The sequence below is a fragment of the Mustela putorius genome, unplaced genomic scaffold (assembly GCF_011764305.1).
Source record: "Mustela putorius furo isolate JIRA1106 unplaced genomic scaffold, ASM1176430v1.1 tig00003834_pilon_pilon_pilon, whole genome shotgun sequence".
NCBI classification, from domain to species: Eukaryota; Metazoa; Chordata; class Mammalia; order Carnivora; family Mustelidae; genus Mustela; species Mustela putorius.
In genome coordinates, this window is record NW_025421987.1 from 135,178,884 (window position 1) to 135,203,933 (window position 25,050).

General features: G+C 36.0%; 1 protein-coding gene across 1 annotated transcript in view; it reads left to right on the forward strand.

Annotated features, from left to right (window-relative positions):
• GOLGA4 (golgin A4) overlaps positions 1–25,050 on the forward strand; it is a 136,153-nt gene that overhangs the window by 15,261 nt on the left and 95,842 nt on the right. Inside the window, 2 exon segments of the mRNA XM_045089111.1 lie at positions 1,429–1,518; positions 15,990–16,055. Of these exon segments, the coding sequence (XP_044945046.1) occupies positions 1,429–1,518; positions 15,990–16,055 (156 nt within the window).

Here is a 25,050-nt window from a genome sequence, read left to right on the forward strand (position 1 = left end):
AGGGGGATTAAGGAGTTAAATAGGTAATGGGGATTGTGATGAGCAGTGGCTGATATACCTGAAACTAATACTACACTGTATGTTCACTAACTGGAATTTATTTATTTATTTATTTATTCATTTATTCACTAAGTGGAATTTAAATAAATATTTAAAAAATTAAATCTTTAATACAGCTTGAGTATGAAGTGAGCATCTGGTTGGTGTCTACCCCCATATGGATGGCCATTTGTCCCAATACTGCTTATGAAACACCTATTTTAATTAGAAATGTTGTACTTACTGTAAAGTAAATATGTTTATATGTGTATGTATGTATGTGAATGTATGTACACTCTTCCTGATGACCTCTCTGTTCCAGCCTAGCCACAATAGTATGTGCTCATTCATTCCCTCATTTACTTAGCAAGTATTTATTAAATGCCTTTTATTGATGTAGAGCTTTGCAGACTACAGAAGGGTAAGATATCAAGACTTATTTCTATGTGTAGATGAGTTCAGATCTGTTTTATTATGGGTGAGCGAGAGTCTTAAAGTTTTGGCTTTATACTTTTAGGACTTTTTCTTAGTTCACATTAGAGTAGACTTCAACCTTCTGGTTTACATACTGGGTCCTTTTTCCCAAGGACTTTTGTACTAAAAATTATAGGAGTCAGGCTCTCCTTTACAGAACTAAATGGATTGGCATCTTAGGATCCAGCTGTGGTGTGCCAAGTAGACTTAAAGCAAGGCCCTTGACTAGAGAGGTATTTACTTGTGCATTACATAGTATTGAATATTAGAGCTGAAAGACACTTTATTTTTAAATTTTTTAAAAGATTTTATTTATTCATTTGAGAGAGAGAGAGCGCGCGCACAAGCAGGAGGAGAGGCGGAGGGAAAGGGAGAAGCAGACTCCCTGCTGAGCTGGGAGCCCTGCATGGGGCTGGATCCCAGGACCTGGAGATCATGACCTGAGCCGAAGGCAGACACTTAACCATCTGAGCCACCCAGGCACTCCTGGAAGGCACTTTAACGGTTGAATTGACAACCTTATTTTTTTCATGAACTTTGAATTTTGGAATAATTTTGATTTATAAGCAAGTTGCCAAAATCGTACAGTTTTCATATACTCCTCAGCTGGTTTCACTTTCCCCTAATGTTATCATCTTGTGTTAATATCACAACCTTATTTTATATATGAGGACACATAGCCCTCAGAAAGTTAGTTTAGCTAAGGTCACAGTTCTGGTTAGTGGTAGAGTCAGACCAAGGACCCATAGGCAGCCTAGGTCTTCTAGTTGATTGTTTTAGGTATTGTTTGCTTTTTCATGTGTTTGTTTTTTTCCTTTCTTTCATGGGGTTCTTTGGGCATGAATTGAGAGAAAGACTACACAATACATAGTCCCATGTAGTCTTTCTAATTTGTGCAATAATTTATTAATCTAGGCTCCCTCCAATTCTTCAACCCCAACAAGAACCAGGAGCAGGACATCTTCATTTACAGAGCAACTTGATGAAGGTACACCCAATAGAGAGGTATGTTTGGAATTTCTTCTTTAATAAACCTCTTACAAGAAGCTTATTAATCTAAAATGCAGGCTACTGTTGATAACAAAATGGAAAATTATTTTGACAGGTCAATTTTTAATTGCTAGGTATTTTTATTAATAACATAATTATTGTTTCTTTGTAAATAGTAGTTTTGCTTTTATGTTTTCTTTGAGAATCTCAATTTGAAAGGACAATATGCTCTATCTTTAATATTTGAGGTTTATAATTTGATAATAATTTGTTTAACAAGCATCATATAGGGAAAAGTTCTATATTTTCAAGCTATTGATTGGAATCTGAACTTAACTGATTTTTTTGTGACTTGCAGGTAGGCCCATAGCTCAGATTAGATTTATTTTTTTTTCCACCCTCTTTTTCTTGCTGTGAACTGTGATACAGGTTCAGAATAGAGTAAAACAAAAATGTACAAATCACAGAATTATTATGAAGGAACCCTCCCGTAACCACCCCTGAGGTTCCAGAAGGGACACTGCCAACATTATAGCGCTGCCTTCTTCCCCCCAAAAAGATTACTATGATCCTGACCTTTTGGTATTTCTTTCCTTTTTTTATAGTACCATTTAAGTATGTTTTCTGTTGTAAACATTAACCATTTTCATTATTTACAGTTTAGGGTTATAAATTAGGCTGCTGTGAACATCATTATATGTTTCTTTTGGTCCACATGTACCTGCATTTCTTTTAGTTTGTACCTAGCAGTGGAACACTGGGTCAAAAGGTATGTAGAATTTCAGCACTTAGAAGATAAGGCCCATTGTTTTTCAGAATAGTTGTAGAACTTTACCTTGCCCCTAGGAGTTTCTGAAAGTTGTTGGTGCTCTACATTTTTGCTAGTCTTTTTAATTTCAGCCATTCTCATGAGTGTGTAGTGCTCTCTTACTGTAGTTTTAAGTCACATTTCTCTGATGACTAATGAGATTGAGCACTTTTCATCTGTGTATTGGCCATTTGATATCTTTTTTTGTGAAGTGCTTCTTTATGTGTTTTGCTAATTTTTCTCTTGGTTTGTCTTTTATTGATTTGTGGCTCTTTTTTATATATTGTGGATGGGTTTTTTTTAAATGAGGCATAATTGGCATATAACATTAATTTCATGTGTATAATATAGTGATTTGATATTTGAAAACACTAAAATCATCACAAGTCTAGTTACCATTCATCACCATACATAGTTACACATTTTTTTTCTTGTAATGAGAAGTTTTTTTTTTCAGGGTCTTGATGTTTCTTCTTTTTTGTTTCAAGTTTTTATTTAAATTCCAGTTAACATATATGGAAGGAGTTTTTTATTGGATATATGCCTAGCAGATATCTTCTTCTGCCCTGTGGCTTGCCCTTTTATTCTCTTAATCGTGTCCTTAGATGAACTGAAATTCTTAGTTTTAATGTATTATAATTTATAAATATTTTATTTTCTGGCTAGTGTTTTTATTTCTTATTAAAAAATTCTTTTCTTACCCTGAGAGTACTTTCCTGTTTTACTTTTCAAAAATAATTTTTTTTAAATTGAGGTATGGTGTGCAACATAGTGATTTGACAAGTCTGTAAGTTATATTGTGCTCACTGAGAGTGTGGCTGCCATCTCTCACCATAAAATGCTATTAAAATATCTTTGACTATATTCTCTATGCTGTACTTTTTATTCCTGTGACCTGTAATCATTCCATAATGGGAAGCCTATGCCTCTTGCTCTCTTTCATGCTCATTTTGCCCATTCTCCCATATCCTGTTTCACTTTTCACATTCCAGCCTACATCCCATTTGGAACTGATATTTTTCAGCATGGTGTGAGGTAGGAATCAAGTCTGTGTCTCCTCCCCACCCACCACACCCCATCTGTATGGCTATCCATTTGTCCCATTTTTCTCACATTGATCTACTGTGCTGCCTTTTTTCAGAAATTAGTGTCTATAGTTGCATAGATTGAAGTCTGTGTCTCCTCCCCACCCACCACACCCCATCTGTATGGCTATCCATTTGTCCCATTTTTCTCACATTGATCTACTGTGCTGCCTTTTTTCAGAAATTAGTGTCTATAGTTGCATAGATTGGTTTCTGGGCTCTCTATTCTCTTTTCTGGTTTGCTTTGTCTGTCTTTGATCTGATACCACACTGTCTTAATACCAGTTGTTTTATATTAAATCTTGTCTTTCCTAGAGCTGGTCTATCCTGTCTTGGTCAGTTTGGGCTGCTTTAACAAACTTCCATAGACTAGTGGCTTAAACAACAGACATTTGTTTCTCATAGTTCTGGAGGCTGGGCAGTCCAAGGTCAAGATGCCAGCAGATGGGCTGTCTGGTGAGTGCTCTCTACTGATTTGCAGGTAGCTATCTTCTCATTATGTCCTAGCATGGCCCTTCTTGGTACCTACATACTCCTTAGGGTGGGAGTAGGGGGAAGGCAATTATCCTGTCTCTTTTTCTTTTTTAAGGGTACTAATCCCACCATGAAAGCCGGCATTCTCTTGACCTTCTCTAGTTAATTACCTCCCAAAGTTTGCCTCCAAATAACATCACATTGAGGGCTAGGTCTTCAATATGTGAATTTTGGGGGACACATTCAGTCCGTAGCCTTTTTACCTTGTTCTTCTTGAATGTCTTGGTTATTCTGATTTCTTTCCATATAAATTCCATATAAATTTTAGAATTAGATTTTCAAGTCTCACAAAAACAAACTCACGACAAAATGAAACACAATGACAACAACAAAACAAACCTGTGGAGATTTTGAGTGGGATTGTATTGATTCTGTAGATTAGTTTGGAGAGAGTCTCAGTATTATAAATTAAATTTTATAATCTTTTCAGTATTATAAGCAGTACTGTACTGAGCCTTGTACATAAACATTTATAATGATGTTCTTCTGGAAGATAGAATCCTAGGAATGGGATTCCTGGGTTATAGGATGGATTTCAAATTTAAAAATTTGAGAGGTATTTCCCGTTGTTTTGATGAAGGTTATTTTTTAATTTTTTCTAAGGTTACATTAAAAAGATTTTAAACTTTTTTTTTTTTTAAGATTTTATTTATTTATTTGACAGAGAGATAGCCTAAAGAGGAAATACAAGCTGGGGGAGTGGGAGAAGCGACTTGGGGCTTAATCCCAGGTCCCTGGGATCCTGACCTGAGCTGAAGGCAGACGCTTAACTGACTGAGCCACCCAGGCACCCCATTTTAAACCTTTTTATAGTAGATGTTGATAGCAAAATAAATATTTCACAGTATAGTTTTTGCATTCAAAGTTAATGGCATAATATACTGTGTTCTTGGTGTATAGATTTAGATAATCTGACAAAGTTGTTTAAAATATGAAGTATAGGGGTGCCTGGGTGGCTCAGTGGGTTAAGCCTCTGCCTTCGGCTCAGGTCATGATCTCAGGGTCCTGGGATCGAGCCCCACATCGGGCTCTCTGCTCAGCGAGAAGCCTGCTTTCCCCTCTCTCTGCCTGCCTCTCTGCTTGTGATTTCCCTCTCTGTCAAATAAATCAATAAAATCTTTAAAAAAAAATGAAGTATATGCATACTTTATGTGGGATATCATTTTCTTGTGGATCCCTTGCAGTATTACATCTCTTTAACTTTGTGATCTCAAATTTAATGCTGTTGAACTTAGTTTATACATGTAACTATTTTGAATGAAAGCTGCAGTACTGAGTAGAACCATTTTGGCAAATAGTGTTGATAGCATCATTACTATACTTAGTATATTGGTTGATTTTATAGTATATTGGTTTATACACAATACAGTTGAAACCCTGAAAGTAACTTATTGATTGCTACTATTGCTTTTTAATTTTTTTTATATCTTTAAAACTTTTTTATTTATGTAAGCTTCCCTACACCCAGCATGGGCTTGAACTCATGATCCTGAGTCACATGTTCTTCCGACTGAGCCAGCCAGGAATCCCTACTGTGCTTTTTAAAAAGTATTTATTTCATTGAGGATGCTTTAAAACACTTTAAATGACTATATCTTTACAAAATAATCCTTTTTGAAAGGGATGATTTGAATATTCTTTAACAGTAGGCTTAAGTAAGCTGAAGGTTATTTTTTATTTCTTCCCAGATTCCCAAATTTCAGTCCTAAAGATCCTGTGCTTCCTAGATTTAACTTAAGAAGTGGTTTCTGAGTGAAAGAGCTGCATCATCTCTTCATCTCCTTGCTTTTGAAGTGTTTTCTGACAGCTCTGAAAGCTATTTTTGACTAATGTAATGGTCAATTCTGTTTATTTTTACAAAATTTAAGGACTTTCTAATTTTATAATTAAGTTATTGATTAAATAGGCATTACATAATTACCTTCTTAGTCATCTTCCCACTCCCTGGGTTTTTTATTTTGTTAAATCTCTGATATAGAAGATCCCAACTTTCTGTTTTATATGTTATAATGTTTCTTTTTAGCAAAATGTGGAAGTTTAACTCAAAATATAAACATTTGTCCATCTCTCCAGTAGATACAGTAGTCTTTGTTATCAAGAATGCTTCAGAAGTTGATGGTTTCATTTACACAATTTCCTGGATAATTAAAGGTTTTATATACCTCCTCATATGTCTGTTTTCCTGTGTTGGTAAATTTTATATGTAAATCTAAACAAGTCTGTCTTTGGTTGCAGGCTTCCTTACAAGGGTATAAAAAATCATCTCTATGATTCAGACATTGAAGGCAAAGGAGAACAGACTGATTTGCACTGACCCTAAAGTCTACAGAGCTTTGGCATTCTCTCATCCTCTTTCTTCCGGTGATCTTGGGCATAGCCTTGTTATCTTCAGCATAGAGCTCCTTTCCCTTTTTGTTGCTTGAGATGAATCTTTTTTGCCCCTCTAGAGCTGGATGCTTTAGAGCAGTAGAGATTGTAGGATCATTGAAAGGCTGACTAGGGCAGATGAAGCTACCATAGCCTCCTGCCCTCTGTTCCACTGTGATGCTTTTTTTTAATTGAGATTAAATTCCTATAACATAACATTTACAATTTCAAAGTGGTATTTAATATATTCACAGTGTTGTACATTCATCACATCTCTCTAGTTCTGTGACATTTTCATTACCCCCCAAAAAGCCCCCATACTCATTAAGCAGTTACTCCCCATGCTCCCTCTCCTCCAGCCCCAGGTGACCAATGATATACTTATTACCTGTATGGATTCACTTATTCTGGATATTTTGTATAAATGGAAACATATAATTTGTGACCTTCTGTGTTTGGCTCTTTTTAGCATAATGTTTTGAAGGTTTATCTATGTTGTAGCATGTGAAAAGTTAACTTTTCAGCAACTTGGGTTTTCTCTTTGTAAATGGAAATAATAATCAGCGTGTCAATCTCCTAGCATGGTGGTTTGCACGTAGTAGGTGCTCATTAAGTTCTTCCTGGGGGCAACCATGGAAAATGGGAAGGCCTGCCCAGCTTGCTTTGCTGAGGTCCCTGGACCTGAAGGGAGAGAAATAGATGGATCATTATGTGGGCTAAGATCCTAGGGATGTTAATCTATCTCTTTACCTGTTGAACTTCTGAAAGAAGGATTGATATCTTCACTTACCCTGCTCTCTAATTTGCTGTCTTTTGGACACTTCCTCATAGTTTAGGCTGTCCATTCTTACCCATATCCTAGGGACTCATCTACACAACTTTTTCATATTGTTTTAAAATTAAATTCCAGAAGTCACTTTATTTTCTTAGAATCATTTCTTTGTTCTGCTAAAAAAAAAGATGCAAAGAAATAAATAGTTATGGTTAATTGATGGATTCTTTCTGTTTAGTAGAATGTGTTCATAAATACCTTATGCTTTTTTGCTTCTTTGCTTCCCTATGTGCAGAGAGACAGCCTGGAACAGTGGAGGGATCACCAACACCATCTCTTACTTGCTCTGTGACTTTGGACGTAACTGCTTTTAACTTCGTAGAGCCTCAGCTTTCTCATCTTTTGAATTGTGTTATAATGAATATTTCCTCTCATTGAGTTCTTGTGAGTAGCAAGTGAATTCAGAAGTATGGAAATACTCATAATTTGTGTATCACATAAGAAAGATTATTATTATTCAGAAATGGAAAGGCCTTTTCTGTACCTATCAGCTCTTGGGTAGCACACACACTAAGTTTTTAATTGTGACATTGCAAGGGAAGAAATAGTGAAACGTCAGGCTGTTTTGGATTGGAATGCTTTCCCAAACTTTGAGAAAGATGTCACTTTTTCCTCTTCCTCCACCTTATTCTTCCTCTTCCTTCCCCTCTTTTTCTTCTTTCTTTTTATACCCAAGGTGGGGCTTAAATTTATAACCCTGAGATCAGGAGTTGCACACTCCACTGACTGAGCCAGCCAGGTGCCCCTGTTTTTTATTCTTGATCTGACACATCTTTCAGAAATAAAATACTGCTTCTTTAGTTTTCTTTGTCATTCCAAGTTAGTTTGTACTATTCTATGACACTCTCAGCTTTTGATACGTCTTAAGCATATTTTATAAATTTATTCTATTTAAGGGCTACAGGCATTGTTCTTTAGGAAATAACTGAGAAGTATCTTGAAAGTAATGGGTAAGAAATATTTATTCTTAAGTTTGGAATTAATTTTGCCCCTAAATAGATTGACTTTCAAAGCTGGTATGCTTTTACTTTGTTAGATAGTAGATTGGAAACCACCTGTCCCTACCCTCTGTTGTTTAATGAAAGTCTTTTACCCCTATCAAATTGCCTTGGTATCTATTCGGTTCTCATAGTTTTTTCTTTTGGTCTAATGATAGGATATGAGTTATATTAATAGGCTTCCTAATATTAAGCCTAGTATTAAGCTTAATTATTATATTAATAGGCTTCCTAATATTAAGCCTAATACTAAGCTTCCTAATATTGGCTTAATTGTTCATTCCTTAAATCAACTCAACTGATAGGTTGCATTATTATTATCCTGCTGTACTCACTTTGATAGTTACGTTTTATATATTTCTCCCAGCTCTATTTGTGAGGAGAGTGGTTTGTACTTTTCTTTTTGTGTTGTCTTTATCAGTTTTTATTAGTTGGGAAGCTTTCTATCTTCTCTCCCTCCTCCCTTTTTTCCCTCTTCTCCTCCATTTATTTAGGTCTTCTTTAATTAAAAAAAAAGGTATGCTTTTCAGAATATAAGGTCTGTATTACTTTTGTTAAATTTATTTCCAAGTATTTTATTCTTCTGAATGTTACTGTAACAGGATTGTTGTCTTAATTTCATTTTTGGTTTCTATTGTCACTCTGTAGAAGTAAAGTTGCTTTTTGTCAGTTGATCTTGTATCCTGCAGAACTCATTTATTACTCTTGTATCCTTGCTGAACTCATTTATTAGGTTCTGGTAGTTATTTAGTAGAGAATTTAGTATTTTCTATGTATAAGATGTTGTCCTCTCTAAACAGAGGTAGTTTATATCTTCTTTAATCTGGTTGCTTTTTATAACATTTTCTTCCTCGTTTCCCTGGCTAGGACCTTCACATTTAGTTCTGCAAGCCAGGAGCCGAACAGGTGCCTCCAGCACTGGGTGAAAAAGGTTTAGGAAAGCTTTCACTAACTGCTGCCTAGAGCTCTCTGTGGCCCATTGTGAAAAGCTCCTGTTCCTAGGGGAAGGCCTCATGACCAAGAACTGAAGCAAACTCACTTTGGCTTATTGTGACTGAATCCGTGATAACCCCTATATTGCCATAGGACAGGAAACTCAAACTGGAGCCTAGGGAATCAGATTGACTGGATAAAGAAAGATTTGAGTACAGAAGGAAGGAGAAAGATAATATCTTCAAAGTGAACCCGTAAATGAAAATTCTAAAACAAATGCTAGGAAGGCAGTCAGTAAAAACAGGAATTGGAATATAAATTTATCCTAGATGAAATTCAAATTAATAGAGTAGTCTAGAAAAAACTTTTAAAACAAATATCTTTGATAAGATACATGAATTATTAATTTTCTGAAAAAGAAGATAAATCATGGGGGAAAAACAGACCAAAACAAAAGTAGAGTTAGTAGGTATGAAAAAGAACCAATTAGAAATCCTTGAAGTAAAAAAAAAATTGATATAAAAATATAGAATAAAAACTCAGACAAGTCCCAATTCATGGGAAAATTAGAATACTAAAAGAATACTGAGTAATTCCACTGAAAACTCATAGAGATAAAGAAGTATATATAGAGAATAAGAGACATGCAGGATAGATCAAAAGCCTTCAACAGATACCTAATGGGAGTTTTATGTATCTTCATGAATGTTTAGACAGAACTTCTGTCAGTGTTAGTTCAACTGATGGCTTCCCCTAAGGACCACAGAAGAGGTGAATTAAGTTCTTAATAGATTTGGATTAGAATTTCAATAGAGTTTGAGAGATATGGAGTTGAGACAGAATTTGATTGAGAATATTTGGGAATCGATGTGTGTAAGATTTTCATAGGCATAAGAAGCAAATGACAAGGACAGTGAGTGGGAAGAAAGGCTTTTTAGGTTTTGAGGTAGCTGTCAATGGAAACTAATTTTGATACACTTGGCTTTTACTTGGGCTAGGGGCAGGAGTGTAAATTGTTGTTTGGGCCCATCTTTCTTTGAAATGTTTGGTGAATATGTTTTTCTATACTGAGTATCAGCTTTTGTGTTTTTTTCAAATATACTCTTTACTGTGAAATTTTAAGTTATTTTGTTGTGGGACAGAGTGACTTCATTTCAAATGTTAATTTTGGAGGCCTAAGAAGAGTGAATTTGTTTAGCCCTTCATTTAAAATCACATTCATGGGGCGCCTGGGTGGCTCAGTGGTTTGGGCTGCTGCCTTCGGCTCAGGTCATGATCTCAGGGTCCTGGGATCGAGCCCCGCATCGGGCTCCCTGCTCCGCAGGAAGCCTGCTTCCCTCTCTCTCTCTCTATCTCTCTGCCTGCCTCTCTGCCTACTTGTGATCTCTGTCTGTCAAATAAATAAATAAAATCTTTAAAAAAAAAATAAAATCACATCATTTCAAGGATGACTTTTCTGAGTTTGCCGGGAGAGTTCAGATTTTCAGCAAGAGTAGAAACTTGGATAAGATGAGTGCCCAGAGCCAAACAGGCATCTAGTACATTTTAGTACACCACTAATACTCAACTTTTAGGACCAGATGAAGAGTTAGTGGAGTCTCTGTAGTCATATCCATAACTCTACCATACTAAGATGAAAGTGTAAGTTCTTAAGCTTGTGCAACATTTATTTTCTGATAAAAGTTCTTTCTTATATATAGTATATAACATAATATGCATTAACTGCTATGTTAATATTTCCAGAAGATTAGTTTTTTTTTTTTAGCTTTCATTAGTTTTTTTGTTTTTGTTTTGAAATAATCATAGATCCACAGGAGGTTTAAAATTTTTTTTTAGGGAGGACCTGTGTACCTTTTGCCCATTTTCTCCCGAAGTTTTCTTGTATAACTATTGTATGCTATCAAAACAGGGGAATTGACATTGGTGAACTCTGTGACATCACAGAGCTAATGCAGATTTCAGCTGTTTTACATTGGAAATTTCATTTTAATTGTAATTTGTTCTAAATCTAATAATGATTATTAATATTTTGGTGTATATAGTTTCTGAAGACTGAAGGACAGAAGAGAATACATTTAAAATAATTAGTATAATAGAATTTATCCTTAGAACTTGTTATATGAATTTCAATTTCAAAAGTTTCCTTTGTACATATTGGAGAAAACTATTTTTGTTTCTAAGTGCAAAATAAATGATTATTTGAAATTTTATGTGTTTTGTCCTCACTATAAATTTCACTGCTATCTTTTTGAATGTATAAAAATGGTCAGTATTTGTTACATTAAGGGTTAAGGGTTTGTGTTCTTTACCATGTATGGTTTTTACTGGTTAGACTCTTAAACCTAATCGGCAGACATGCGGTGTGTTTCTGTGGCTGTTGCATATATCGTTTATATGCCAGTAAGCAAATTTGTTAAAGTTGGGCTTTGAGTTTCTAGACGGCTCAACTCCTCTCCATTCCTAACCTTTCCAGCAACTTGTTATTTCTGTGGGTGGAGAGATGGTAGCAGTTGCGGTGGTGCAAGGTCATTATACTGTTGTGTATGCCATATGGAGAGAACACTTTGCAACATGCCCTTACTGTGATCTGTTTTTCATTATTTGTTTTATTTTTGTACCTCTGCTTATTACACTGAATGAGACAGCTACTAGCCGGGATGATAGCAGAGCCTGCTTTTCTCTCTGAGTATACTATCTTTGCTTTGGATTCCTCCAAACAGCCTAAAACACAGACTGACAGTGTGGTGAGTCCTTCCACCGCTTTCTGCATTCCCTTTGTGGGGAAGCAAAGTAATTTGGTAATTCTAGAAGCAAATCTCATGCTGCTTGTCACTGACTGTCTCTCAAAGCATCTTCAGTGCCCTGTTGCTAACCCTCCTTTAAAAAATCAGAGTGAATTGCTGAATTCTGATGGCTGGTGTGTTTTCTGGTAGCTTTTTAACAACAACAAAATAACACTGTTTTCATTAATGTAGTGAAGACTGCCTTCAACTTAGTGTAAACTCTAAGTTTTCTTTCAAGGGAATGTTTGCACATTAACAAAACATGGTATGTATTGCTAGAAATCTCTGTCTTACTATTGGTAGGAGGCCAAGATGTGACTCACATTTTAAGAAAAAAAATTGTATATAAATCCATAATTGAACAACATTGAGCAGGTAGGTGGATTCTACTGTAACAAATAATTACATCTTATTTTGGGAGAGTACCAGTTTTCTATATATTAAACATCTGAAAGGAAGTACTTATCTCATTATTTTTCAGTTGACTGAATTCATACAATTTTAAATCTTGTATATAATTTCACTTTGAGAAAGTGGACTGTTTTCATATGTGTCTTATTAAGTTCTTAATTTAGGGAAACTTAGATATGTTTGATTACCCAGTAAGGATAGCTTTTTTTGCATTGGACACTGACTGAATTGGGATTCAGGTTTTTTTATAAATGATGAGAATTGGTTTAATTTACTAAGTAGCTTGTGATGAAATTAGAACATATCTGTACTTAATCCATGCAGCCAGGAAAACCTTGGTCTGCATATAGTCAGTAGCAATCCTGAATTACATTCTGAACTTTTTTTTTTTTTTGAAGATTTTATTTATTTGAGAGAGAGAGAAAGAGAGAAAATAAGTGGGGTGGGAGCAGAGGGAGAGGGAGAAGTAGACTCCTTGCTGAGCAGGGAGTCCAACATGGGGCTTGATCCCAGGACCCTGGGATTATGATTTTAGCCAAAGGCAGACACTTAACCATCTGAGCCACTCAGGCACCCCGAACTTGGTTTTAGAGAAGAAAGCAGCTGAATATTTTAGTGATGTCCTAGCTTGGATCTTAGGGCAAAGGATTTCTCCTTCGTTCTGGCTATAAGTGACACCTCACTATTTTCAAAACTGGTTGGAGAAGGAGACAGGAGAGTTCCAGTTAAAGATAACTTACCAGTTTCTTTAAAAACACAAAATGATATTACTTTATATTTCATGTTATAATAACAGAGACTAAAAAAAAAAAAAGAGCTGCTTTGAGGCCCACTTCCATATACATAAAAGTAATTTAAGGACCTCTTCTGTTGTGAGAAATGCCAATGATTTTAAAATAGAGGCTTTTGAACTATTTAGAAATAATTTAAGTAGACTAAAAGTCTTCATTAGTCTTATTTGAATTTTGTTCAGATAAAGACTTAATTTCTTTCCATGTAACAAAGGGAAACCATAGCATAACCTATAACGGAATACAAATTTAGTGAGGGGCTACTTATGAGTTCATCAGCTGTTGACTTTTAGCTAATTCAGTTTTTTGCAAAATGACCCCAAATTCTAAAATTGCTTAGTGCTCAGCAGTCAATAAATACTTGTCAAAAGATTGAACAATACATAATTGAAGATAAATCTGGCAGGCAATCTGTGTGTGCTTTTAAGTTAAATGCATGTTAGATTAGAAGAATTTTTCTCTTGTCTTAGAATTGCCTCCAGGAGAAAGTATTGGTGACAGTTGAGTATTGACATGTGTTAGCTTCTCTCTGGGAGAAGGACTTCAGAAGTCTTTTCATACTGAAGGAAGTAACTGCACAGGATTTGACAAGCATATACTGAACTTCTACCACCAGTCAGGCAGAAGTCCTGGGGACCAAGATGAAAATACAGGATTCCTGCTCTCCAAGAATTTATAGTGTAGTATGGAGACATATGCTTGAAATACAAAGGAATTAAACCTTCATAGAAGAAAATATAGGCATAGGGAATGTGTTAGCCCTCAGTTAAGCCGTATGAAGCTTCATTAAAGAAGTTGCATTTGAAAGTTAAAAGGTAAATGAGAATTTGCTGGGCAGAAATGAAGAACGCATTTCAGGTAGTTTCAAAATCTTTAATTTTGCTTGTACAGGTATGTAATTTAAATTTACAAGGTCACGTAACCAATGCTTTCACTAATTGTTCTGCATTTATTTAAATATATGGTATAATACATATATTGAAATACGTATGCAGGGAGGGAGAGTATTTAAATGTTAGGTTGTGTTTTTCTGATAGGGTGATAGGTCAGATAATTATAGAATAGTTTTTTTGTATGGACCACAGTCATGTGTCAAGTAACTTAGAATATGGACTCTGTAATCACTCTTCTCCTAACTTAAAATATTTTAGGGAACGATTTCATTTCCTTTCTCCATAAATTTAACTGTTTATTAATTTTCAACATATGGAAAATTAATAGTTGAACTCTATAAAGTAAGTTTTTTATTTTATAGTGTATAGTATAGTTTATTTTTGAACTCTATAAAGTAAGTTTTTTACTTACTTTAACTCTATAAAGTAAGTTTTATAGAACTCTATAAAGTAATTTTTTTATTTTATAGTATATAGTGTAGTTTATTTTTAGAGCCAGGAAGCATTAATTATCATGCTACACAAATATAGCCATATATACAACTTGAAATCCTTTGAAATGGCAGAGAACAGGAAGATAAAAGTTATGTTCCCCTAACTTTTCTCCTCTATGTAACTTATAGGAAAATGTCTTAGACTGATAAAATTTGATGACTCTTTTTTTGTTTGTTTGCCGAGAGAGAGAGAGCGAGAGCAAGAGAGTGTGTGCCTATGCAAGCACACAAGCACGGGGTTAGGGGAGCAAAGGGAGAGGGAGAAAGAGAATCTTAAGCAGACTCCACACCCAAAACTCTTCTTATATTAGAGGAAGAAGGTATTTTAGTTGTTATTAGAGAAAAATCCAAACTGAAAGTGGAAATCGTAGTAATAGTGGTATAAGAACTCTCTCTCATCCCCCAGTATCCTTAGTAACTCATGGCCATCTTACTGCAGTATTGTACTGCTGCGCTCCTCTAGCCACCCACCCACACATGCACACCTCCCTTCCTCTGTCTCCATCTCTGTTGGGATTATTAGCAGATTTCAGAAACCTTATTCCATCTAAATGTTTTGGCATTTATTGCTAAATGATAATGACTAAAAATATACAATACAGTATGTTCATCACACCTGAAAATTAATAATTTCTTAGTATCTAATACCTAATGAGAGTTAAAAAATTTGAGAACACTTGCAAAGCCGAGTGCCTTTTCCACTTATACTTAAGAATAAGTCACGTCAGTTATTTGACCCTTGGTCCACTGTGGAAATGTATGGGAAATGTCTAATTTAACTACCAACTTACTGAAACATTGTGGCTAGTATTTGCTCTAATGCTTTGTTTAAAACTTAGAAGTTATTTTATCATGAGCTACTTGTATAGCTCTAATTTTGGTTAGTGTATTATGAATGCAGTATAGAATTTTGAATCTCAAAGAATCTCATTCATTACCATGAAACCAATGCCAGTAAGGGGTGATCAGTATGATGTCACTTAAGTTAGAACATTCATCATACTAACAGAACAAAACAAAAAGCTTTCATATGTGGAAGATTTTTTAATTATAAATTTTTCTGAAAATTGCCATAATAATTTCATTTAGATTGCTGGTTTCAGATGAATGAAGCATTTCCATTTCTTGTTATAAAGATGTTTTTTAGGTCTTAGCCCAAATAACTTTGAGTATTATTTGATCATAGGGAACACTTGACATTACTTCTTTTTCTGGGTAGTTGTCTCCTTGAATGAAGTTTGCTGATTGATTTCCTGATGTTAGTTTTTTCATGGGGGAAAAACTGGGGACATCATAATAGGGGGAGATATGTGATTAGTTTAAAATAAACTTTGCTACATACTAATCTTTGCTATTTAGTTACATATTTTATAGCAAAATAAATTTTCTAAATACTCACCATACTAGTTTTGCCTTGCATGAAAACATTCTAATAAATGAACTAATTTTGTTTGATAAATGTATCTAATAGGTCTTGGTACTGGTCTTTGTTCTTCACAGTTTTAAAAGCTTAGCTTTTTGTTCCTTTTCTTTATGATGTTTCTTTGTTTTTCTTAGAATGCATCTATCCAAGCCCTGAGATCTCCCGACAGTGTTAATGGAAGCGAACCAACAACTCCTCAGGTCTGTTACTAAAGTTATTTTAGAAAATAGCAAGTCATTTCAGAGTGTTGGTCAATCTGTATTATTAGCACCTGGCTTTATACTGAAATAGTGATGTCTATACATTTCATACACTATGTATGGTAAATCCAGATTGGTTGATGCTTTCTTCAGTTTTAAATGAAAGTAGTTCATTGTATATATACCAGTTCTGTTACATGCCATTGTTACTCATTTAAAAAAATTAATGGCAGTGAAGAGAAAACTTCTTGACAAAAGGAATCTGATTTTATAGTTCTAAAAGATATATGGACAGTTTATGTCTAAAGACATTGAGTTACATAATTTAAAAGGTGGGGGGATATGGAGGAAATGGGATTTCTCTTAAAGTTTTCTCTTAAAGTTTGCATAGTATTTTTACTACTAGAAAACTTGTGTTATCTTTTTTTTTTTTTTTAAGATTATTTATTTATTTATTTGACAGAGAGAGAGGCAGAGAGAGGGAGGGGGAAGGAGGCTCCCTGCTGAGCAGAGAGCCTGATGTGGGGCTCGATCCCAGGACCCTGGGATCATGACCGGAACTGAAGGCAGACGCTTAACCGACTGAGCCACCCAGGCGCACCAACTTGTGTTATCTTTGATTTAAAAAAGTTATTTGGGGAATACAGCTCAGGTGAATTTCTTTTGACTCTTTCCTAAAAAGAAGGAAACAAAATTCATTAAAAATGTCATAAGGGCAGCAGTGGTTGAAAGAATATTTGTTTGCTTTGGCTTTGGTAATGATATTATCATTAACCTGGCTGTTCTCAGCAGTCTCTAATGTAGGGCAAAACATTTTTAATCTGTGAACCTAGAGCATGTATGTAGACAATTTATGTACTAAATGATGTACGAAATTATATAGACTAACCATTCTAAACTATTGTCTAATAAATGTACGGATTAAAGCTTCCCAAATGCCAGGAACAGATTCTGTGAACGGAGTACCTCATTCCCTCATGGGGGCTGGTCAAGTTCCAGGCATAGTCCAAGTCCCTGAGCTTGTTGACCCTGGCTTTGCCCAGACTCCCTAGTTAATTCAAAGTCCTCTATAAATATATCATTTTCTATAAATGCCAGGAAGTAGGGGTAAAATATTTGGATGCACCACTCTAAATGGTACTGGACAGATCCAGTGATCTTTAATGAATATTATTAAAAATATTATTTAGAATGCCTATTTTCCATTTTAGAAGGGGGTTGGGGGATGGGTAAGCCTGGTAATGGATATTAAAGAGGGCATGGATTGCATGGAGCACTGGGTGTTGTACAAAAACAATGAATCATGGAAAACTACATCAAAAACTAATGATGTGGGGTACTTGGGTGGCTCAGTGGGTTAAAGCCTCTGCCTTCGGCTCAGGTCATGATCCCAGGGTCCTGGGATTGAGCCCCACATCGGGCTCTTTGCTCAGCAGGGAGCCTGCTTTCCTCTCTCTCTCTGCCTGCCTCTCTGCCTACTTGTGATCTGTCTGTCAAATAAATAAATAAAAATCTTAAAAAAAAACACAACTAATGATGTACAATATGGTGTCTAACATAACATAATAAAAAATATAAAAAGCTTATATTCCTCTCTTGTAGTCCAAAAAGACTAATACTTTTATGAATGCAAAAACTAGGATGAATGACAACCAGCTTTATGACACATTCAGGAGAAATTTAAGTTTTCATTAAGGTGAAGAATGAGCTTGCATAATGTTCATGAAGTAAGCCTACTGAAGACTTCGGACTTTCTTAAAAAAGCACAACTAGGGGCGCCTGGGTGGCTCAGTGGGTTAAGCCTCTGCCTTTGGCTCAGGTCATGATATCAGGGTCCTGGGGTCGAGCCCCACGTTGGGCTCTCTGCTCAGTGGGGAGCCTGTTTTCTCCTCTATCTCTGCCTGCCTTTCTGCCTACTTGTGATCTCTCTTTCCATCAAATAAATAAAAAAAAAATCTTTAAAAAAAACCAACTATTTTTCTAAAAAAATAATAAAGTAGTATTTATTGAGTGTTTACTATGTGTCTGGCATTGTTAAACATTTTACATAGATGATCTCTTTTGATTCTTATAACAAGGGAGATGCCTTTACCTTTACTCAGTCTGTTTTTCAAACATTTTTGTAAAAGATTTTATTTGTTTATTTGAGCGAGAGAGACAGAGAGAGAGAGAGAGAGAGAGCGAGCATGCAACCAGTGGGAGCTGCAGAAGGAGAGGGAGAAGCAGGCTCTCCACTGAGCAGAATGTCATGCGGGGCTCGATCCCAGGACTCTGTGATCATGACCTAGGCCAAAGGCAGATGCTTAACGCACTGAGCCACCCAGGAGCCCCTCAGAGTCCTTTTTTTTTTTTTTTTAAAGATTTTATTTATTTATTTGACAGAGAGAGATCACAAGTAGGCAGAGGCAGGCAAAGAAAGAGAGAGGAGGAAGCAGGCTCCCTGCTGAGCAGAGAGCCCGATGCGGGACTCGATCCCAGGACCCTGAGATCACGACCCGAGCCGAAGGCAGCGGCTTAACCCACTGAGCCACCCAGGTGCCCCTCAGAGTCCATTTTTAAACACACCTGACAAGTTGGTTTTTGGCTGTTATTAGCAAATTGGGAATAATGTATATTCTTTTTTTTTTTAATTTTATTTATTTATTTGACAGAGATCATAAGTAGGCAGAGAGGCAGGCAGAGAGAGAGGAGGAAGCAGGCTCCCCGCTGAGCAGAGAGCCGCTTGATCCCAGGACCCTGAGATCATGACCTGAGCCAAAGGCAGAGGCTTAACCCACTGAGCCACCCAGGCGCCCCAGGAATAATGTATTTTCTTAAAGGGGGTGAAACTTACTATGATTGGGCATCTTGACAGCAGCAGGAAATAAGAGTTGACACCAAGGTAGAAGAGAAGAGATGGTACAAAGCAAGCCCAAGAGTTAGTAAACATAGCTGCCTGAGATTCCCTTATTACTGGCTCAGACATCCTACGTAAATCAGTTGGTTTTTGGCACATAATATGATGATATAACAAGCGTTTATTTCTTTTTTCTTTTCATCACAGTATCTTATGAAAATTTTCAAACATACAGAGAAATAGAACTTTAAAGTGAGCATCTTTGTACCTACCACCCAGATAACTGCCATTGGTACTTTACTGTACTTGATTTATCACAAATCTGTCCCCGTATACATTCTTCTATCTAGCTCCTCAATCCATTTTACGTTTTTGATGCATTTCAAAGTAAGTTGCAGGCCACAGTATCCTTTCCCCTAATCATTTAGCATGTACATTATTAATCAGAGTTCAATATTTGTATTTAAGTATTAATACTTTAAGAAGAGAGAAGGGAAATACCACATATAAGAATTAATTCTCAAGTTAAAAATACAAGTTAAGTCAAATTTGCTATGGAACTGACTTGCTATGGAACTGACTAGTTTCAGAGGTATAATTAGTGGTATAATTATGTATCTAGCTACTAATGATACACAGCCCAGAGGTTCTATAGTAATAAGTTGTGGTGAAAATTTAATTTATCTGATTAAAAGATCGTTTTCTGCCCAGATTTTTTTTTAGATTGAAGTATAATTGACATACAATATACCATTAGTTTCATACTAGGTGTACATCATAGTGATTTGATATTTTTATATTAAAGTTAGGAAATGATCACCATGATTATTCTAGTTAACAGAATCTGTCACCGCACAAAGTTATTGTGGTATTATTGTGTTTCTTATGTTGTACATTACATCTACCTGACTTCTTTCTGTTGTAACTGAAAGTTTCTACCTACTAATTCTCATTATGTATTTTGCCTTGTTCCCCAGACCCCTCCCCACTCTGGCAACCAATAATTTGTTTCCTCTGTCTTTGAGTCTGTATTGTTTTATATATATTTTTTAGATTCTACAGATAAGTGAAGTCATAGACATTGGCTTTCTTTGTTTGACTTATCTCATTTAGCATAATACCCTCTAGGTCCATCTGTGTCACAAATGGCAAGATTTCATTCTTTTTACATGACTAAGTAAAATTCTTATGTAAATATTTCTATAATATTCATTATATATATGTTATGTATATAACATATATCTTGCATCTTCTTTATCAGTTCACCAATAGGATACTTAGATTGACACTTAGATGTTCCTTCAGTATCTTGGCTAGTATAAATAATGCTGCAGTGAACACAAGGATACATATATTTCTTTGAGTTGGTGTTTTCATTTGTTTGTTTCAGATAAGTACCCAGAAGTGGAATTGGTGGATTGTGTGGTAGTTCTATTTTCAATTTCTACTTTTTGATGCACCTCCGTACTCTTTTCTATAGTGGCTATGCCATTTTACATTCCCAGCAACAGTGCACCAAGCTTCCCTTTTTTCCTACATCCTCATCAACACTTGCCATTTTTTGTCTTTTTGGTAATAGCCAATCAGACTACTGTGAGGGTGATTATTTTGTAGTGGTTTCAATTTGTATTTCCATAATGATTAGCGATGTTGAGTATCTTTTCACATGCCCATTGGCCATCTGCCTGTCTTTGGAAAAATGTCTATTCAAGTCCTCTGCCTATAAAAAAATTTTTTTTATGTTGCATAAATTATTTATATATTTTGGATATTAATCCCTTATCAAATCTATGATTTGCAAATATCTTTTTTAGTTTGTAAGTTGCCTTTTCGTTTTGTTGACGGTTTCTTTCACTGTGCAAAAGCGTTTTAGTTTGATGTAATCCCATTTGTTTATATTAGCTTTTGTTACCCTTGCCTGAGGAGACTGGTCCAAAAAAATACTGCTAAGACTGATGTCAAAGAGCTTACTGAATTGTATCCTTTTTTGAGGTAAATTTTATGTTAAATGAAATACACAATCCTCAAGTGTACATTAACTGAGTTTTAACAAATGTATATGCCAAACCCATATGCTACACCCATACACAAATTATAGAACGTTATCAATACTCTAGAAAGTTCCTTTATGGTTCTTCTCCCTCCTAATCTCTTAGAATTTTTTCCCACTGTACAATGGATTAGTTTTGCTTGTTTAAGAACTTGATATAAGTGGCCTCATGTATGTAATATGCACTGTCTTGTAGAAGGCTTCTTTCACTCACCAGAGTGTTTTTGAGATTTCATTCATATTGTTGTGGTTATCAGTAGTTTGTTCCTTTTTATTCTGTTTAGGACTCCTTTGAATAGATACTGCACAGTTTATTTACCTGCTAATGGACACCTGGGCTGTTTCCAGTTTTCGACTGTTAGGAATAGAACTATGAAACTTTATTGTAGAAATCTTTTTGTGGTGTGTATTTTCATTTCTTCCTTTTTCTTTTTGACTGTTACAGATTGCGTACGAATACTTGATGATGATTTCTAGAATTGCATATACTGTGTATGTAGAATGATGTGTTTGATACATCTCATTTTGACCAAAGCATTGAATGTTTAAATATCTCTTATTAGATCATCGTATCATTTTGATAGATTGACATAACTGATGACATAGTATAAGATATACTATGATGATAGATAGATCATCATATCATTTTGATAGATTAAGACATAACTGAACAAATGTGTACTAAGCAAAGCTTTATGGAAAGCACTGTGGCTGAGACAGAGATAGGGAATGTGGATTCTTTTCTAAATGGGCATAAAATCTGGGGTAGGGGTGTGTGTAGCAGAGATTATGAAAGAAAAACTTAGTGCTTGCTGCATATAATACACTATTTTAAGTATTTTAAGTGTTTTCATTCATTTAATTCTTATAATAATCCTACTAGGTAGTACTGTTACTATTTCCATTTTATAGATGAGAAAAGTGAAACACAGAGGCCTTAAAACTACAAACTAGTAAGTGATAAAGCTGCAAATCAAATCAGGGAATTTGGTTCAGAGTCTGTATTCTTTTTTCTTTTTTTAAAGATTTATTTTTTTTTTTAAAGATTTTATTTATTTATTTGACAGAGAGAAATCACAAGTAGATGGAGAGGCAGGCAGGGAGAGAGAGAGGGAAGCAGGCCCCCTGCTGAGCAGAGAGCCTGATGGGGCACTCCATCCCAGGACCCTAAGATCATGACCTGAGCCAAAGGCAGCGGCTTAACCCACTGAGCCACCCAGGCGCCCCAAAGATTTACTTTTTTATTTGGCAGACAGAGTTCACAAGTAGGCAGAGAGGCAGGCAGAGAGAGAGGAGGAATCAGGCTCCCCGCTGAGTGGAGAGCCCGATGTAGGGCTCTATCCCAGGACCCTGGGACCATGACCTGAGCCGAAGGCAGAGCTTTAACCCACTGAGCCACCCAGGCGCCCCTCAGAGTCTGTGTTCTTAACCACTGTGCTGTGATGTCACTGTAGTTTTTCTGGGGCATAAACAATTCAGTTGTTATACCAGCATGTAAGTAACTAATGGTGAGTCGGAGTGAAGTAAGTGCTCCAGTAATGGTTCTGGTAAAAGCTAAGGCCATCAGAAAGGTTATTTCTGATGAGTGAGATCTTAGGTTTCCTAGAAGAGCTGACATTTGAGCTGAGTTTTGAAGGATGTCTGGATTTTCCTATGCAGGGAAATTATGGGCAATGGTACAGAGGCACACAATGATGCATTTGTTTCGGGGTGGGAAGTTGCCTGTTACAACTCAAGTTTTTGGTACGTGGAAGGGTGAATTTAAAGAGAAAAGGGTTTTGGGAAATGGAATCCTTGAATGTAAGCTAAGGAATTTGAACTTTATATTAAATGGGAACCCAGTTTAAGAATTGGAATGAAATCATCTGGATAGTGTTTTAGGAAGACATTTTGGTGGTGGCAGTACAATAGGACAGATTGGGTAAGAGATTAGAGGCAAGGGAACGCAAGGCTGCTGCAGGTATCCAGCTGAAACAGGATAAGGGTAACACAAAAAGAGTGTTAGAGGAATAAAAGGAGGGGTTGAAAACGGGGTCAAATGGGAGACAGAAAGGAATTAAAAGTAACTCTGATGTTCTCATTTATTTTTGTGTGTACATTTCTCCTTCTCTGCTCCCCTTCAAAGTTTTTTTCAAAAATGAATTATAAATCCGTGAATGTCTTTAGTGTCAGAAACCTGACAACAATTAGCATCCCAGTGAGAGTTGAGTTTTTCACATATCAGAGGGCCTGAGGATTAAGGGCACTTCTCCCTTTAGCCTCTTGTCCCCCCACATCCTTGCCACTGCCTTTCACCCTCACAATTACAAGTTGGCCTCCAAGAAGTACATCTTCATTCTAGACAGGAGGAAAGACTGAAGACAAGGACTGAAGCCATATTTCTTTTTATGAAGAAAATGATACCTGTACTGAAAGGTTGTACAGTAGTGTACATTATTGGCTGAACTTTGTAACTCCAAATCAAGTAACAGTAACAGTAATCAAGTAACAAATTATCAGTATCCTGGAAGCCCTTTTGCTCCCTTCTATTCCCCGCTCTTAACTCCCAAGGGTAACTTCTGACATCTAGGTTAATTTTGCCTGTTTTTGAAATATAGGTAAACAGAATAAAAATGGGTACTCTTGTGTGTGTCTTCTTTTGCTTGATACTTTTTTTCTTTAAGATTTTATTTATTTATTTGACAGACAGAGATCACAAGTAGGCAGAGAAGCAGGCAGAGAGAGAGAGGAAGCAGGCTCCCTGCTGAGCAGAGAGTCTGATGCGGGGCTCGATCCCAGAACTCTGGGATCATGACCCGAGCTGAAGGCAGAGGCTTTAACCCACTCAGCCACCCAGGCACCCCTGCTTGATACTTTATTTATGAGATTCGTCTATATTGTCGTGGTTGTGAATCATTCTCATTGCTGTCTAGTATTCCATTGGTGAACAGACTGCAATATATCCATTTGGTGATTCATAGTCATCAACAGTAGCATCAAGTTTGGGGCTATTTTGAAGAAGGTTGCTATAAACTCTAGTTTGTCTTTTCTTGGACATATTTATGTATTTCTATTAAGTATATTCTTAGTAGTGAAATTGCTGATTCAGATTGTGTATAGGTGTTCAGTTTAAGTAAATACTGACAGATAGTTTTCTAAAGTGGACTGCTCCACATCCTTACCAATACTTGGTATTTTCCGTAGTTTTGATGTCAGCCATTCTGGTGGATATGCAGTGGTATCTCTTGTGGCTTTAATCTGTATTTGCGAAAGTGAACGTTCTTACCTGGGTGTATTGTGACTCTGAACAAAACTGGGGTCTGGTTAAAAGAAAGAAAGGAAGATTGGGTTATCAGGTGGTAGCCAGTATATATTGTTCACCTTAACCCAATCATACTTCAGAATACTGCATATGTATTGACTTATTACTCCTCACAAGTACCTTGTGAGGTGAGTGTAGTTGTTATCCCCATTTTACATATGAAGAAACAGAGTCATGGAAGGTTAAGTCATTTGCTCAAGGTTATGTTGCCAGTAAGCTGTAGAGCTAAGACTTGGTCCCAAGATGCTTGGTTTCGTAGCCTGTGGTCTTAGCTACCACATCCTTTAATCAGAAGAGTCTGACATAAGCTTGACATTCTTTTTTGTTACTTTGTTTTTTTATTTAGTCTCCTTTCTCTAGTATTATTGATAATTGCTAATGTTTATTGAGTATTTGCTATACTGTAAGCACTTTGCATGTATTAATGACTCACTAGTCCTTGTGGCATCCATATGAGATGATTGGTATGACTATTATCATCATATAATTATTTTTATCCCCATTTTACAGAGGGGGAATAAGACTAGTAAAGGGATTTGGTCAAGGTCATGTAGAACATAGTGGTGGAGCCAGGGTTTGAACTCAGGCACCCTTACTTGACAGTCCACAGGCTGAATTGCTGTACTCAGACATGTTACTTCCAAATGTGGTGGAGGTGGCAGTTATTAAGTGTATCAGCTTCTGCAAATACATGTTTTTGACGTTGTTCTTTAGCTTTTGGCTGACCCTAAAACATTATCTCTAGTGTTATTCAAACTTGCTTTACCTTGTCTTGGCAACTTACTATCTCTGTGAAGTGAAAAGCACG